The 18,090-nt window shown below is 33.5% G+C and overlaps 1 protein-coding gene across 2 annotated transcripts in view; it reads left to right on the plus strand.

Moving 5' to 3' along the window:
• Positions 1-6,627: 6,627 nt before the first annotated feature.
• LOC143231491 (gamma-interferon-inducible lysosomal thiol reductase-like) overlaps positions 6,628-18,090 on the plus strand; it is a 36,305-nt gene continuing 24,842 nt past the window's right edge. Inside the window, exons 1-2 of one of the 2 annotated variants that reach the window (XM_076466029.1) lie at positions 6,628-6,728; positions 14,537-14,683. In XM_076466029.1, coding sequence (XP_076322144.1) covers positions 6,660-6,728; positions 14,537-14,683 — 216 coding nt within the window. In that variant the 5' untranslated portion in view covers positions 6,628-6,659. The remainder of the gene's footprint in view (positions 6,729-14,536; positions 14,684-18,090) is intronic. The other variant, XM_076466036.1, reaches the window with a different exon arrangement.

Below are 18,090 nucleotides of genomic sequence, written 5' to 3' on the forward strand. Positions count from 1 at the left end.
TATAACATTGTGATTATTCCTGAATACTATTAATTTCAGAATGTGTATTACCCATAAAACTTGAAACTCAACATTGTAGATAAAGGTTTAAGATCAAGTTACTCTACTGTCTTTAATCAAGAACTAAACCAACTTCCAAGGCTTCAGATATTATACATTTCAAGCATATTTTATATGAATACAAGCAAGAAATAAACTATTAAATTATAACTAGAGCATACTAGTCATACAGTAGTAAAGAGCTGATGTGTATTCTGGTATGGTTACTATTATCCATGACATGGACATTGTGATATGTTGTTTTATTTTTAGTTCAATGGAGTTAAATAATTTGTTATCATATACATATATATATATATAAAAATGCAGTGAGAAAACCTAAAACTTTACACCAGACATTTGTGTAAATTAAAACAAGAAAGAGTACATTTTAAACTTACATACTGAATTGCAAAGATTTTCACATATCTTTTACAATTTAATGATTATACACTATAAATGCTTAAACACAATGAAGGGACCCGGCATGGCCACGTGTGTTAAGGTGTGCGACTCATAATCTGAGGGTTGCGGGTTCACATCCCCGTCGCGCCAAACATGCTTGCCCTTTCAGCCGTGGGGGCATTATAATGTGACGGTCAATCCCACTATTCGTTGGTAAAAGAGTAGCCCAAGACTTGGCGGTGGGTGTTGATGACTAGCTGCCTTCCCTCTAGTCTTGCACTGCTAAATTAGGGATGGCTAGCACAGATAGCCCTCGAGTAGCTTCATGCGAATTTCAAAAGCAAACAAACAAACACAATGAAGCTTATTAATACATTAATAATAATTACCTTAATATCCTCTATAGCACTGTTTCCTAAACTAGGGTTAACAAATGTAATTCAGAGAATGTGTTAGACATATTCAAAATGTTATTACACATATGTAAAAATAATATGATTGACACAAGAATTTTTTTTCAAGTCCAAAAACATCAATTGGTTTGGAAGTCCAAAAAATTTAAAATTATTATTATTCAATGACAGATGAGAAACACTTGTTCTCATTTTACACAGATTTGTTGAAAAGTTGGTGTGTTATCAAAATAAACCTTCAAATCTCTAACCTTCACCTCATATTTGTCAAGAAACAGTTATAAACCATGAACATTTAGCTGCTTGAAACATAGTTGTACTACTTGCTAGTGTTAGTTTCATAAACTAAATATAAAGGATGAATATAAGAAATCTTATAAAGAGGCATGTGGGATATGTGCAATCAACATATACTAACCTGCACTTGAAACTGAAACTGAGTATGTTATGACACATAAATCAATCTACTCCTCCAGGTAGGCCTGGCATGGCCAAGTGCTTCAGGTGCTTGACTCATAATCTGAGAGTCATGGGTTCAAATCCCTTAACACTACACATGCTCACCCTTTCAGCCATAGGAATGTTGAACTGTAGCAATCAATCAATCCCACTATTCATTGATAAAAAGAGTTGGCAGTGGGTGGTGATAACTAGCTGCCTTTCCCTCTAGCCTTACACTGCTAAATTAGTGACATCTAGCACACATAGCCCTCATGTAGCTTTGCAAAGAATTCAAAACAGACAAACTTCTTTGGGTTTTTTGTAATCAGGAGGTGAATTTTTGGTCAACTGTACATCTTACAGACGAGTTAAGAGTCCATTCCTTCCTTCTGCATCTATAAGCCTGAAACCAAGTATATATATTCAAAGAAACTGCTAAAATTCATATTGTTACAAAACACTTGACATTCTTTATGTAGCACACCTTCCTGGAAACGTAGACTAAGACAGTAACTTTTACAGTTCAACTTAGAGTTACGTATTAGTATGTGATAAAACTGTGAAATCTTGGGCTGTATTTATCACTTATAGAACAAATACCTTGATAATGTTGACATCTTATACCATAATATATTTTACCTTGATCATACCTTCTACCTTGATGATATCTTATACCTTGATCATACCTTATACCTTGATGATATCTTGTACTTTTATCATACCTTGTACCTTGATATCTTATACCTTTATCATACCTTATACATTGTTGATATCTTAAATGTTGATCATACCTTATACCTTGATGATATCTTATACCTTCATGATACCTTGATGATACATTCTTGCAGGATAATTTTCTGATAAAGATGTAAAATAAAAATTGAGCAAATAATGGTTATACAGATATTGCTCATGATGATGAGAAAACCCACTTGTAGAAAAAGTTATACATTTAAATATGGCTGGTATGGGTAGAGAAAGCACTAGTAGAGGAGCAAACAACATTTTGACTTTCTTCAGTCCTCGTCTTTGTGAACTTGACAATGACTGAAGAAGGTTGAAACATTGTTTGCTCCTCTACTAGTGCTTTCTCTATCCATACCAGCCATATTTAAATGTATAATATACAAATATTTGTTATACAGATATTCGTTATACACTCTCATGAGATAAAGTTCTAAAAATCTAGGCTGTAGTAACAAAACAAGTTCGTGATATTTTGATTTTATGAAGTAAACAGAAACATAGTATGTAAATAAGTTATTTGTACTCTACTGCTATAGTTAATGGATTATATGTTCTCTTCTGCTGCAATTAATGAGTTATTTGTGCTCTACTGCTGTAGTTAGTGAGTTATTTGTACTCTTGCTGTAGTTAATCATGTATTTGTATTTTACTGCTGTAGTTAGTGAGTTATTTGTACTCTATTGCTGTAGTTAATGAGGTATTTGTGCTCTGCTGTTGTATTTAATGAGTTATTTGTACTCTACTGCTGTAGTTAATGAGTTATTTGTGCTCTACTGCTGTAGTTAATGAGTTATTTGTACTCTACTGCAGTTAATGGGTTATTTGGATGTAGTAAGATAGTGAAATATGTTGTTCATCATTCATTTTACTTTAAGCATGCTGAGGATGTGTTTGTAATAAGTTTTCTTTCACAGGTTTCTATATAGGAACTCACTCTGAAGGTACAGGTAAATAAATATGTCAAATTGTCCCCACAAAAGTCAAAAGGAAGTGTATAGATATAAACAACAATCTTCCAGTAAGAGAAAAATTGAAAGTTACTCTTATAGTAGAAAACATTTTATACTGTGTTGGTAATTGAGGAACAGTGAAGATGTAGATTTAATTTCAGATAAAACTGGCTTCACAGCAATCATCATACAGACAGACCTGCTAATAATTGCAGAGTTCTATAAATGTGTAAATTTAATCCAAAGTGTATATGAAATAAGGATAATAGACAAATGTAGCAAAAATCAACACAACCTTTATTTTCAGACAGACAAAGGTGTTTGTTTCCACAGAACTAAAACAATGATCTCTTGGTAAAACATAGAACTGGATTCAACAGGTAACATTGGTTTCTTTCTTATGTTAACAGGGCCACATTCTGACCTCACTGAGTGGCTGTAATGTTTGGACAATGTTAACAGCAAAAACTATTACAGCCATTAATCCTTTTGTACCAGATACTGGATATTACTGCAATATCCTAAGGCAGAATGAACGTTATCTGCAAAGCAGTCTGAATGACTTTCAGGACGTCTTTACGCTAAGACTCCATGTGAACCAAGACTTTCAGCACCCTGTGTTTATGCTAAGACTCCATGTAAACCAAATAAAATATTTTCTTAAATTTTGTATAACTAAAGCATCATATGCCAACACCTCACACTTTCATTCATTCTCTGTTTCAAACTGACAGATTTAACTTTAAAATAAATAACCTTTAAACTTGTGACATGTTAAAGGAGTGTGTTAACTTCACTACTCAAAACATTAATGTGCCTTGTGGACATCTCGAGTCTTTAGATTTATACTGAACTGCAATGTTTGACTCAGAAGTAAAAGAGAAATCATTAAAACCATTTATTTCATGATTTGTAATAACTTGTATGTATTTAAACTATGTTTTAATATATTACTTTAAACAAATTCCATACATATATATATATATATCTACACATCAATGTAATGGGGGAAAAAAGTTCTTAATGGTAAGCTGATAAATATAGAAACGAATCAGTTACTACAGTAATACTAGATATAACATGGAAACACCCATTAACTTGTGCAAATACATAGTTTAACCTTTAAAGCAGTAAAAGTAATGTACTAGTATATACAAACCACATAAAGTAAAACAAGATACAGATTCACAGTTTCTCTTTCAAGAAAGCTCACTGAAATAGAATAATAGCTAGTTTACTGTTAAATATGATGGGCTATGTCCACCAAGAATATCAAAACCTGGTTTTTGCCAGTGGGGGCTCTCGGATTTGCTACAAAGCCAATGGGATAGTGGGAAGGGGTTAGAAGGATAGAAAAGCAGAATAAAAAAGAAAACAAATACTTAAAGCTGCCCTTAAAAAAAGAAGAACCAGTTTACTAGAAAAGGTAAATGTACGAAATAAAATCCTTTAACTAAAATTACAGACAAGGATGTTCAGGATACAAGAGGACATTTTCTATTTTGGAAATGGATACATATACCAGTGGAAAGAAAGAATGACTTTACTTGACACTTACACACTTTCTACCATGTGTTCCACTCATTTATCTCCACATAATTACACTGGTTGAACACTTCACTGTTAAGAAGACAGTGGAGAGAGTGAAAATAGTATTTGTTGTCTTCATGTAGATCACATGAAATCTGCTGTGAGCAAACAAATCTACAAAAGAAGTAGCGTGAACATCTACAATAATAGTATGTTGGTGTACCACTTGAGGGGGAGTTGTTCCTGGTACACTTTGTAACTGAATAAATACATTATGATTGTGTTGGAATGTTTTGTCAAATGGTCAGAAGTATATGTTGTTGCTATCAAGTAAGCAGACACTTTAACAAGGAAACTCTTTGGCGATTTTGTTTCAAAATTTTGGTTACCAATGGAACTTTGAACCAACATTGTTCAAGTGTCAAATCCTGGTCTTTTGTAAGGTCAGGACAGCAGCATTTTTTCCATCTCCAGATGGCATTGCAGAGATACTCAACTATATATTTTTTACATGACTTCACCTGTGAGATACGTAAATCAACTAGTGATAAAAAGAAAATTCGCTGACATCTTAAAGCCGATAAGACTGGTTTTCATGTAGGATTGTTTGTTTTTTGAATTTCGCACAAAGCTACTCGAGGGCTATGTGTGCTAGCCGCCCCTAATTTAGCAGTGTAAGACTAGAGGGAAGGCAGCTAGTCATCACCACCCACTGCTAAGTCTTGGGCTACTCTTTTACCAACGAATAGTGGGATTGACTGTAACATTATAACGCCCCCACGGCTGAAAGGGCGAGCATGTTTGGCGCGACGAGGATGCGAACCCGCGACCCTCAGATTACGAGTCGCACGCCTTAACACGCTTGACCATGCCGGGCCTTCATGTAAGAACATATGTCTGTATAAACCCCACTCTACGAAGAATAGCAGGTGTTGTTATACAATCAAGGAACCAAGATATTTCGTCATCATTTCATAGACTGGTCTTGGCATTACTTGTATCAATTGATCCAGACGTTACAATAATTTATAACTTTTGTACAGTATTTTTGTTAATATACGAATATTTAAGAAATAAACTAGTTTTATTCGTGATGACGATAAACCCACTTGAAGTAAAGACTGCTGGTATGGATATTTCGATGGTCGAAATGTTAAAGTTTTAGTACCCATACCAGTCGTATTGATAATAAACTAATTTTATGTTTGTTTTTTTAAGTATAAACGTTTCATTATTTATGTTACATACTCCTAAGTTGTCTATTTTGCGTAGATTTTTCCTGTTGCAACTAGTAACGTGTTAAACGAAACTGTCTTGATACAATAGTTTAAAAACAAAACAAATTGGAAAGCGTGTAACTATTTATAATTACAGTTTTTTGTTTGTTTTCGAATTTCGCACAAAATTACATGAGGACTATCTGTGCTAGTCGTCCCTAATTTAGCAGTGTAAGACTAGAGGATCGGCAGCTAGTCATCACCACCCACCGCCAACTATTGGGCTACTGTTTTTACCAACGAATAGTGCGATTGACCCTCACATAATAACGCCCCCACGGCTGAAAGGACGATCATGTTTGGTGCGACGGGGGAATTACAGTTTGATTTTAAAATAACTAATCGGTTAGGCCTCATATCAATAAGACTGGTTTCAAAGGTGTTATTTCACTTATGTTAGGCACAATTAGCGGAAAAGTTCTTCTTTCGCAAGAAATTCGACACATAAACTTTGTCATTAAACATTTCATCTTCTAATAAACTTCGAACTTCGCCGTAATCTTTCCTAGTGAGGAGACCTATTACAATTTCCTAAAACCTGGGGTTCAATTCTTTGACTTGGACGGAGCTCAGATGGCATATTGTGTGCCGATACACAACAAATTAGTATTAAGACCATAAAACGAAGCTACAGTTACAGTCCTTGTTCATGTCTTTTCAACACTAAATGTATGTGTGATTTCTCGTTTTTATTCAGCAGAACTACACTAGTTCAGGAAATCACGAGGTTGACTCAAGGACAAACCTATCACTGGATGTGAATTTTCATGTACGTGATAGAACAACAACTGTGAAGTCAATAAGGTCAGCGAAATATATTTAAGTGAATTTTCTAGTTTGGTAACTGCACTGGAAAGATGGTAAATAGGTTTTATTCAGTATTTTTAGTGATGCTTTGTGGGTCTGTCCATGCAGAGACTGAAAAGGTAATTTTGTTTGGAATACGTTTAACTGATCTGATATTTATAGTTTTTATTAAACAGCAAAAGAACAACATGTGTCTGGCACAAGCAATTTCTTATTTGTTTTTATGACAATTCGACTAAAACTAACTCATTTTGAAGTACTAACCAGAGATGACAGCCAGTAACCAGAACCACATACACTATAGGTGCGAAAGAATTAACTGTGGCTCTTTTAACGAACTCACAACTAAATCTCTTGTAGTTATTTTGTACTTTTATACGGATTTCAAGCAAAATCTGCAATTCAGAACTCTTCTGGAAAAACACTTGTGTTTCATATATAATTACATACATTTCTCAAGTTACACGTATGTACAAAAACATGTCACAACATTACGGTAGGTTATATAATTATGATCAAACTACCACTATTCTCTCAAACCGAATGACACATCCAAAAAGTTTAATAATACAACCATTACTATCAACTGAATACCTGTTAAGATATTTAATCCATACGTAAACTATCAGATGTTTAACATCACTATCATGACCTTTAATATCAACTAAATACTTCTTAATACGCGTTATTCATATGTAAACTATCAGATATTTTACATAACCTTTACCATCAACTAAATATTTATTAAGATGTTTAATCCTTAAGTAAACTTGACATGTTTTATATTAACAGCATAAAATTTACTACCAGCTAAATACCTGTCAATATGTTTAACCCATACGTAAACTATCAGATGTTTTGCATTAATAACATAACCTTTACTATCAACTAGATACTTGTTAAGATGTTTAATCCATACTTAAACTGACAGATGTTTACAATTACCAGCATAAACTTTACTATCAACTACATACTTCTATACTACATATTTCTATACTACATACTTCTATACTATATATTTCTATACTACATACTTCTATACTACATACTTCTATACTACATATTTCTATACTACATACTTCTATACTACATACTTCTATACTACATATTTCTATACTACATACTTCTATACTACATATTTCTATACTACATACTTCTATACTACATATTTCTATACTACATACTTCTATACTACATATTTCTATACTACATACTTCTATACTACATACTTAAACTTATGCTACATACTTCTATACTACATACTTAAACTTATACTACATACTTCTATACTACATCTACATACTTATACTTTATCATATATATTTTTCAACTACATACTTGTTAACATGTTTAATCTATACGTGAACTGTCAGATGTTTGACATTACTAGCGTAGTCTTTACTAATAACATAATACTTGTTAAGATGTTTAGTCCTGACGTAAACTGTCACAAGTTTAACATTACTAACATAAACTTTACTATCAACTTAATACTTATTTATTCCGTAAGTAAACTGAGAGATTTTTAACATTACTAACATAACCTTTACTATCAACTTAATACTTATTTTTTCCGTAAGTAAACTGAGAGATTTTTAACATTACTAACATAACCTTTACTATCAACTTAATACTTATTTATTCCGTAAGTAAACTGAGAGATTTTTAACATTACTAACATAACCTTTACTATCGACTTAATACTTATTTATTCCGTAAGTAAACTGAGAGATTTTTAACATTACTAACATAACCTTTACTATCAACTTAATACTTATTTTTTTCCGTAAGTAAACTGAGAGATTTTAACATTACTAACATAACCTTTACTATCAACTTAATACTTATTTATTCCGTAAGTAAACTGAGAGATTTTTAACATTACTAACATAACCTTTACTATCAACTTAATACTTCTTTATTCCGTAAGTAAACTGAGAGATTTTTAACATTACTAACATAACCTTTACTATCAACTTAATACTTATTTATTCCGTAAGTAAACTGAGAGATTTTTAACATTACTAACATAACCTTTACTATCAACTTAATACTTATTTATTCCGTAAGTAAACTGAGAGATTTTTAACATTACTAACATAACCTTTACTATTAACTTAATACTTATTTTTTCCGTAAGTAAACTGAGAGATTTTTAATATTACTAACATAAACTTTACTATCAACTTAATACTTATTTTTTCCGTAAGTAAACTGAGAGATTTTTAATATTACTAACATAAACTTTACTATCAACTAATTACTTGTTAATCTGTTTAATCAATACCTAAACTGACAGGTGTTTACAATTACTAACATAACCTTTACTATTGACTAATTACTTGTTAATCTATTTAATCCATACCTAAACCGACAGGTGTTTACAATTACTAACATAACCTTTACTATCAACTAATTACTTGTTAATCTGTTTAATCCATACCTAAACTGACAGGTGTTTACAATTACTAACATAACCTTTATTATAAACTTAACACTTGTTAAGATGTTTAATCTTTACGTAAACTGGTAGATGTTTTACACTACTAACATAACCTTTACTATAAACTTAACACTTGTTAAGATGTTTAATCTTTACGTAAACTGTTAGATGTTTTACATTACTAACATAACCTTTACTATAAACTTAACACTTGTTAAGATGTTTAATCTTTACGTAAACTGTTAGATGTTTTACACTACTAACATAACCTTTACTATAAACTTAACACTTGTTAAGATGTTTAATCTTTACGTAAACTGTTAGATGTTTTACATTACTAACATAACCTTTACTATAAACTTAACACTTGTTAAGATGTTTAATCTTTACGTAAACTGTTAGATGTTTTACATTACTAACATAACCTTTACTATAAACTTAACACTTGTTAAGATGTTTAATATTTACGTAAACTTGAGATGATTTACAATAATAACATAACCTTCACTATCAACTAAATATTTATTGTTATGTTTAATCGTTACATATACTTGAGATGTTTTAAATTACTAACATAACCTTTACTGTCAACTAAATACTTATTAATATTTTAATCCATACGTAAACTATCAGATGTTTTGCAAAAATAACATGACCCTTACTATCAACTTAATACTTGTTATGATGTTTAATCCTTACGTAAATTGTCTGAAGTTTTACTTTACTGACGTATCCTTTACTATCAACTACATACCTGTCAAGATGTTTAATCCGTTCGTAAACTGTGAGATATTTTACATTACTGACGTATCCTTTACTATCAACTACATACCTGTCAAGATGTTTAATCCTTACGTAAATTGTCTGAAGTTTTACTTTACTGACGTATCCTTTACTATCAACTACATACCTGTCAAGATGTTTAATCCGTTCGTAAACTGTGAGATGTTTTACATTACTGACGTATCCTTTACTATCAACTACATACCTGTCAAGATGTTTAATACGTTCGTAAACTGTGAGATGTTTTACATTACTGACGTATCCTTTACTATCAACTACATACCTGTCAAGATGTTTAATCCGTTCGTAAACTGTGAGATATTTTACGTTACTGACGTATCCTTTACTATCAACTACATAGCTGTCAATATGTTTAATCCGTTCGTAAACTGTGAGATGTTTTACATTACTGACGTATCCTTTACCATCAACTACATACCTGTCAAGATGTTTAATCCTTACGTAAATTGTCTGAAGTTTTACTTTACTGACGTATCCTTTACTATCAACTACATACCTGTCAAGATGTTTAATACGTTCGTAAACTGTGAGATGTTTTACATTACTGACGTATCCTTTACCATCAACTACATACCTGTCAAGATGTTTAATCCGTTCGTAAACTGTGAGATATTTTACATTACTGACGTATCCTTTACTATCAACTACATACCTGTCAAGATGTTTAATCCTTACGTAAATTGTCTGAAGTTTTACTTTACTGACGTATCCTTTACTATCAACTACATACCTGTCAAGATGTTTAATCCGTTCGTAAACTGTGAGATGTTTTACATTACTGACGTATCCTTTACTATCAACTACATACCTGTCAAGATGTTTAATACGTTCGTAAACTGTGAGATGTTTTACATTACTGACGTATCCTTTACTATCAACTACATACCTGTCAAGATGTTTAATCCATTCGTAAACTGTGAGATGTTTTACATTACTGACGTATCCTTTACTATCAACTACATACCTGTCAAGATGTTTAATCCGTTCGTAAACTGTGAGATGTTTTACATTACTGACGTATCCTTTACCATCAACTACATACCTGTCAAGATGTTTAATCCGTTCGTAAACTGTGAGATATTTTACGTTACTGACGTATCCTTTACTATCAACTACATAGCTGTCAATATGTTTAATTCTTACGTGAACTGTCAGATGTTTTAAATTACTGACATAACTTTTACTATAAACTAAATACTTGTTGAGATGTTTAATCCATACATAAATTGTCAGATGTGTTACTTTAGTAACATAATCTTTGCTATCAACTACATACCTGTCAAGCTGTTTAATCCATAAGTAAATTGTCAGATGTTTTACCTTTCTAACATAACCTTTACTATGAACTACGTTGTATAAGGAGACATGTTATGCCTATGTAATAATAATCAGTCAATCAATGAGATGATTATGTGTTTCAGCATGAAATATTACTTTATTATGTTTATAAATCATTGTTTTACATTGTAACTGAATATTGCTGGTGTTTTGGTCATGTTTTGTGACATCTGAGACGGTTAGTTTCTATTCTAAGCCTTTACCTTCTACATTTTGGTTTATTCATTTCCAATCAAATTCTAGACTAATCACATTACGATATCAGGATTCAACACTTTACAATAACTACGCTTTCTCACCCCTTCATCGTCATGTCCATAAATTTAACATTTGTAGCATTTGTTACTTTTTTACCATATAAATTTTTTGCATATAAATTTCTCAACAAGTGGGTTTCTCGACATCACTGATTTTTTACCACTTGTCTTAATTTGTTTTACAAACAGTTCATTGACAAATCAACCATTTCTACTGAGGTTGTATTCAACGTAAATATCCTGTAAATACACTTCTGAAATCCTGACCTAGAAGATACAGGTGGCCTGGTTTATTGTGTGTTTTTGAGCGAGGAAAAAACCCACAAGATTCTGGGAGATAATAGTTGTGAAGTGTCGATTACTGTGAAAAGTAATGTAACGTATTAATGTTGATTCTGAGAGTTTTCATATTCACTGATAAAATATAATATAGTTCTATTATCAGGTTATGATATGTGCTTGTGAATACATTTACGGGTGAGTTTTTGTATTTTTGATTCGGTTATATTTCATGTTTTCATTTGTTTAAATGGTCTGGCATGGCGAGGTAGGTTAAGGCATTCGACTCATAATCTGAGGGTCACGGGTTCGAATCCCCGTTGCACCAAATTTGCCTGCCCTTTCAGCCACGGGGACGTTATAATGTGACAGTCAATTCCACTATTCGCTGGTAAAAGAGTATCCCAACAGTTGGCGGTGGATGATGATGACTAGCTGCCTCCCCTTACACTGCTAAATTACAGACGGCTAGCGCAGATAGCCCTCGTGTAGCTTTGCGCTAAATTGAAAAGCAAAAAAAAACAACGACATTCGTTAAATTGTTATGTGAAATTTTCGTTTTGTGATTTCTTGCATTGTTGATGTGTTTGTTTATTTTGTGTTGTTTATTTGAGTGTGATATTTGTTTAGTGTATGCTTGTGTGCACACTACTAATGAATATAACTTATTGGTGTCTTAGTAGTTGGTCTATATGTGTTGTGTACGTTTGGTTATTACACTACATTTTGTATCTTGTTTCAATTTTTTTTTGTAATTTGTGATTTTATTTACAACAATTTGAGTTTGTTTGTATTCAGGCACAACCCACACATCGTGGAAGAGAATTACAGACTGCCTCAGTATGTTTCTATCTTTGGCAAGAAGAAACACACGTCATACGACAACGGCTGGCGTTTCTTCTACCTGGAATTTCTGATACCAGAGAATGATACCATTATACTGTAGATATCCTGTGTTTTAAGATATTATACTGTGAATATTCTGTGTTCCGTAGTTTCTGTGTTTTAAGATATTATACTGTGAATATTTTGTGTTCCGTAGATATTATGCTATGGATATGGTGTGTTTTTAGATATTATGCTATGGATATGGAGAAATTTTAGATATTTTACTAAAAATATCCCTTGTTTTGTATTTCATGTGCTATTAATCATGTTGGTTTGTTTTTGTACCTTGCTTCAAGCGAGTCGTTCGACCTTTGTGTACAAAATGGTGTTTGGGAAAGTTCGTTCTGTTTCCATCTTATGATGTATACCTTTAATTACGAATATTTGGTGTTCGGTTTAGCCATAGCTAAAAGTTGTGTAATGCATCTTAGATGGAAGGCCTTTGTTACAGAAAACTACATTGGTAAGTTATATCGGTCCTTTTGATTAGAACGCTACTATTAGCTATGCGTTTGATAGCAGTAGTTTATGGAGTTGGTTTGTATAGTTTGTTTAAACGTACCTGGGATTACTTTCTATAATAGTGTTAAGTGATTATTTGTGTTTCCCGTTTTTCTTTTATTGTGGTTGTGTGTTAGTGTTTTGTTTGTGTTTGCTGAAAGTAAACTGGCGCCTCTGTTGATTCATGTGTTTCAATATCTAGGTTGATATTTGTTATCTGTCTGTATTTATTGGTTTAGGTCGTTCATTTACCATTTCTTTTGGGCTGGCTTTCTTCACTACAGCCTGCTATCATGTTCTTCGCTATATAGGTGTGTTGGTTGTGTTGTGTTATTTGGGTCCTAAGACTTTAATTATTTTCCTTTTCTTTTAATGTTTATTCTTTATTTTTATCTACTAAGCCTAACCTTAACTTGCTATTTAAACCACCTGTGCTAGACTTCATGATTTTTCTTAGAGGAAGATGTCATTTCCAGCGACGCTGTAGTGATGTTATTATTGTATTTTGACGATCGTTTATTTTGTCGTAATGCTAAAATTATGGAAAACATTTTGATGTGTCTTCCTTCTCCTGCTTATTCAATTGGTTTGAACAACCGGGCTAAACCGATGTTGTTTTTAATCTTACAACTATACGTAACAGTTTAGTTTTGTTTGAAAGGTTTGTTGAAGTGCGTCAGAAACGCAGTTCCAAAGATTTTTATGCTGCTATTGTAACTTTTACAACCAACTGAAAACTTTGTAAAGTGTTTAACCTATTAATAAACTATTAATCGTATTATACTTTCAACACAAAAATTAACTTTTTGAACAATATACGAATATATTATGAAAACAAAATTTTATATATCTATATAATAATATGCATAAACTTATAAAAATAGCTCGATCACATACAGAATACCAGTTAATATAAGTATCTAAATAATGTACAGAATACCTGTAAAAACAATTGTCATCTGTGAAATATGCTTAACAGTTAAGAAAATCAATGAATTATATTAACATTAATTATAGGCCTGGCATGGCCTAGGGCGTGCGCTTCGTAATCTGAGGGTTGCGGGTTCGCGCCCGAGTCGCGCCAAACATGCTCGCTCTCCCAGCCGTGGGGGCGTTATAATGTGACGGTCAATCCCACTATTCGTTGGTAAAAGAGTAGCCCAAGAGTTGGCGGTGGGTGGTGATGACTAGCTGCCTTCCCTCTAGTCTTACACTGCAAAATTAGGGACGGCTAGCACAGATAGCCCTCGAGTAGCTTTGTGCGAAATTCCAAAACAAACAAACAAAAACATTAATTACTATAGAATAATATACATGCTGTCGTTATTTCTCAATTAACTGAAACATGTAGTTGATTTCAATTTTATAATAAAAAATTTTGTTTTAGTTCGTAATTTCTGGTGATGTGTTAATTTAGGTCGATGCTCCTCCAGTTCACTTAGGCCTGTATTATGAGTCGTTATGTCCTGACTGTCGGCAATTTATCGTAAAACAATTGTGGCCAACTTATTCTGAGTTGTCGGTCATTTTGAATCTGACGCTTGTTCCATTTGGAAATGCTAAGGTATGTTCAAATACCGAGAATTCTATGATATTTTGTGTTTTATTATTGTCTACCAACATCTCAAGAAATATACTGTGTTATATTATTTAAAATTCAGAAAAAAGTTATACTTTTGAGTCATTTTAGGTTATAATCGAAGAACATAATCAACAGTCAAATGAAGTACTCATTTACTGTAATTAACAATATTTAATTATGTTGTTATTGATTTTGTTTAAAATTAGTTAGTAGAAAAGTAAGGTGAAATCTTAATGAAAGAGAAAACGATATATTTGTCCAATTGCAAGTTTTATAAGCTAACTTATGTTCGCTGACAGGCCTAAACTCATAGTGGAATACTTACGGACCAATTTCACTTACTGATTCTTTTCAAACGAATCGTGGAGCACGTTTCTTATTTCTTCATCAAAACACAATGTCACTACAGTGGTACCTCGGTTCTCGAACTTAATCTGTTCCAGAAGGCTGTTCGAAAACCGAATCAATTTTTCCCATAAGAAATACTGTAAATTAAATTAATCCGTAACAGACCTCCAAAAATTACGCATTATGAAGCATTTTAAGTAAAATATTGCTTATTTATACCTGTATAAAGTCAATCATAAAACTATAAATATAATAAAAACAATAAATGAAAACTTAACTGCACTTTGCCTGTCCTGAGGAGAACTGATGGTGTAAGTGAAAGGTGGTGAGAAACGTGGAGAGTAGGAGGGTTATTATTGTTTGGAGGGGAGTCACCTCACATAAAACGTCAGGTAACTCTCCTTCTGGGGTTCTTTCTCTTTTGTCTCTTTGCACCGCTACAACCTTCTTGAGACTCACTGGACCTATTTCTCACTAAAAACTTGTTTAATGAGGTTTGTTTCTGCCTGCATTTTAAAATGTTTCTGAAGTAAGGCATGGCATTGTCATTGAAAAGATTCATGCTGCGGTTTGCTACAGCTTTGTCAGGATGAAATGTTTCCACAAAACTTTGTAACTTTCCCCATTTTCCACACATTTCCTTGATTAGTGAGCCGGGAACATCCTCCCTTCCCTCCTCCTCATCTGAGGACACTTCTTCAGTTGCCTTCTGTTGCTGCTCCATCTGAAGGTCTTGGAGTTCTTCCATGGTGAGCTCAGTCTTGTGGTCTCCCACCAACTTCTCCACATCATCACCACTCACATTCAATCCCATACACTTGCCTAGTGAGACAATACTCTCGACAACAGGCTCAGCCTCAAAACCTTTAAAGTCTCTATCTGCCACTGAGTCTGGCCACAATTTCTTCCAGGTCATGGTCCTCAAAGACACTTTCCTCCAGGCTTTGTCTATGATCCTCAAGCAATGTAGGATATTAAAGTGATTTTTCCAGAACTCTCTGAGGGTTAACTCTGTGTCAGAGGACACTTTAAAGCACCTTTGAAACAGTGCTTTGGTGTATAGTTTCTTAAAGTTCGATATGACCTGCTGGTCCATGGGCTGAATGAGAGGAGTCGTGTTAAGGGGCAAGAGCTTCACTGTAATGAAACTGTACTCCTCCACCAACCCGTCCTCCACGCCTGGTGGGTGAGCAGGTGCATTGTCCATCACAAGAAGGGCCTTGAGTGGCAACTGTTTTTCCGTGAGGTAATTCTTTACACTTGGGGCAAACACTTCATGGACCCACTCCATAAAAAAATTGCCTGGTTACCCATGCTTTACTATTAGCCCTCCACATGGCATTTAGTTTACTTTTCAGAACATTATTTTTCTTAAAAACCTTTTGAGTTCTCAGAATGGTACACAAGCAAAGGCTCAAGTTTTAAGTCCCCACTTGCATTACCACATAACAATAGAGTTAGCCTGTCCTTCATTAGCTTGTGTCCCAGCAGTGACTTCTCCTCCTTGGTGATATAGGTCCTCTTTAGCATTTTCTTCCAAAAGAGGCCTGTCTCATCACTTGTTGGGGAATAAAACTCTCAGCTTCTACATAGCCCTTAAAGGTGAATTTTAAAGAAAAAGAAAACTTTACAGTCAAAAGAACTACTAATACTGATTAATTTTGCAGGTTCACATTTGTTATAAAAAATATGCGCTAATAAATGAAACATAGAACTTGGTGCGGAAAGAGCCCTTTAAGAGAGGCAATCCGAAAGTTTTAGTTTTTACGTTTGCCGCTAGGAAAAGTATTGTGACGTAATAGTTGCCAAACAAACCGCCAATGCCAGCGCGTTGAATGTAAATAAACATGGCCAGTGCATACGGAGAAACAGAGGCGGAATCTGTTTTGACTTTGTGTTCTGAACAGTGTTGAGTAGTGCCATATCAATTCGAACCTACTCTGAACGAACCTAGAACAGTTACTTTTGATACAGATCTGACAAGTTCTAGTGATGAGGACAGTTCCACGAGTTAGAGTAGCGGAATTGTGAGTGATACTGATAGTGCCCAGGCCGGTTGCGAGTCGGTCATACCTCCAGTGGAAGAATGGTAAGCCTAACTCATGACAGCAAATATGGTCTGTATTATTTCACGTGCAATTTTGAGCATCTCGAAACCTGTCTGGTGTTTATAAATTATTGGTATCACAGAGTGGGTTTTATTTATTTATACTTTGCCGCCTATGGTAACTAATACTCGGCCCTTCCACAAAATTGTCATAATTCTGTCTATAAAATTAAACTAGATGTAGCAGTCTCAATAGTTAATTTATCTTGAAATGTTAAATTTGAAAAATGGAATTCTTCAAATTTTTCCATATTTAAAAATGATACAAAAACATCTACAGAATGATCTACCAGCTTTTAAACTTGGAATATACTCTATTTGGGATAGATTTGTCCACTGTCTAGACTAGGAAATCAAGGTTTCACTGACTTTGAGGTGCCACAAATGCAAAACACGCTCATGAATGTGAAATGTGTATGTCTAGTTACATTCTTCAAAAACTTGTACTTATTAAATTATTATATTATACTAGTTATTGTTTTTCGCTTTATACTGCACACATGACTTTAAGTTTGTTCTTTTCGTGATGGCAAGGAATGGCTGCAGAGAGGTGGAACCTGTATGCTGCAGTCTGAGATCGGTCCTCAGCTCTACAAGAGAAAAGATGGTGGGGACGATCCTGTCTACTGCCGATGTTTTTTTCAGTCTCAACCTGCCTGGCTTGAAACCCACTAAATCCAAAACAGTTGGATCCGACACAAAACATGAGTGTTCAAAGTGATCTTGACAAAGCTTTGCATGGTGTGAAAGAGTCTAGTTCTTCCTATTGACCATCCGCACACACTGTCGCCACTTTGCCGGTTCCTTTTCCTTGCACAGAAACAAAAAAAGCTTTTGCTCAATGCCGAACCGTTTTTACAACCATAAGCGATGCAGTAAACCATGTTATCATAAAACAAACATAAAGTAGTAATATCAAGACAAAAAATAGTCT

This window comes from Tachypleus tridentatus, chromosome 1 (genome assembly GCF_004210375.1).
Source record: "Tachypleus tridentatus isolate NWPU-2018 chromosome 1, ASM421037v1, whole genome shotgun sequence".
Lineage (NCBI taxonomy): Eukaryota > Metazoa > Arthropoda > Merostomata > Xiphosura > Limulidae > Tachypleus > Tachypleus tridentatus.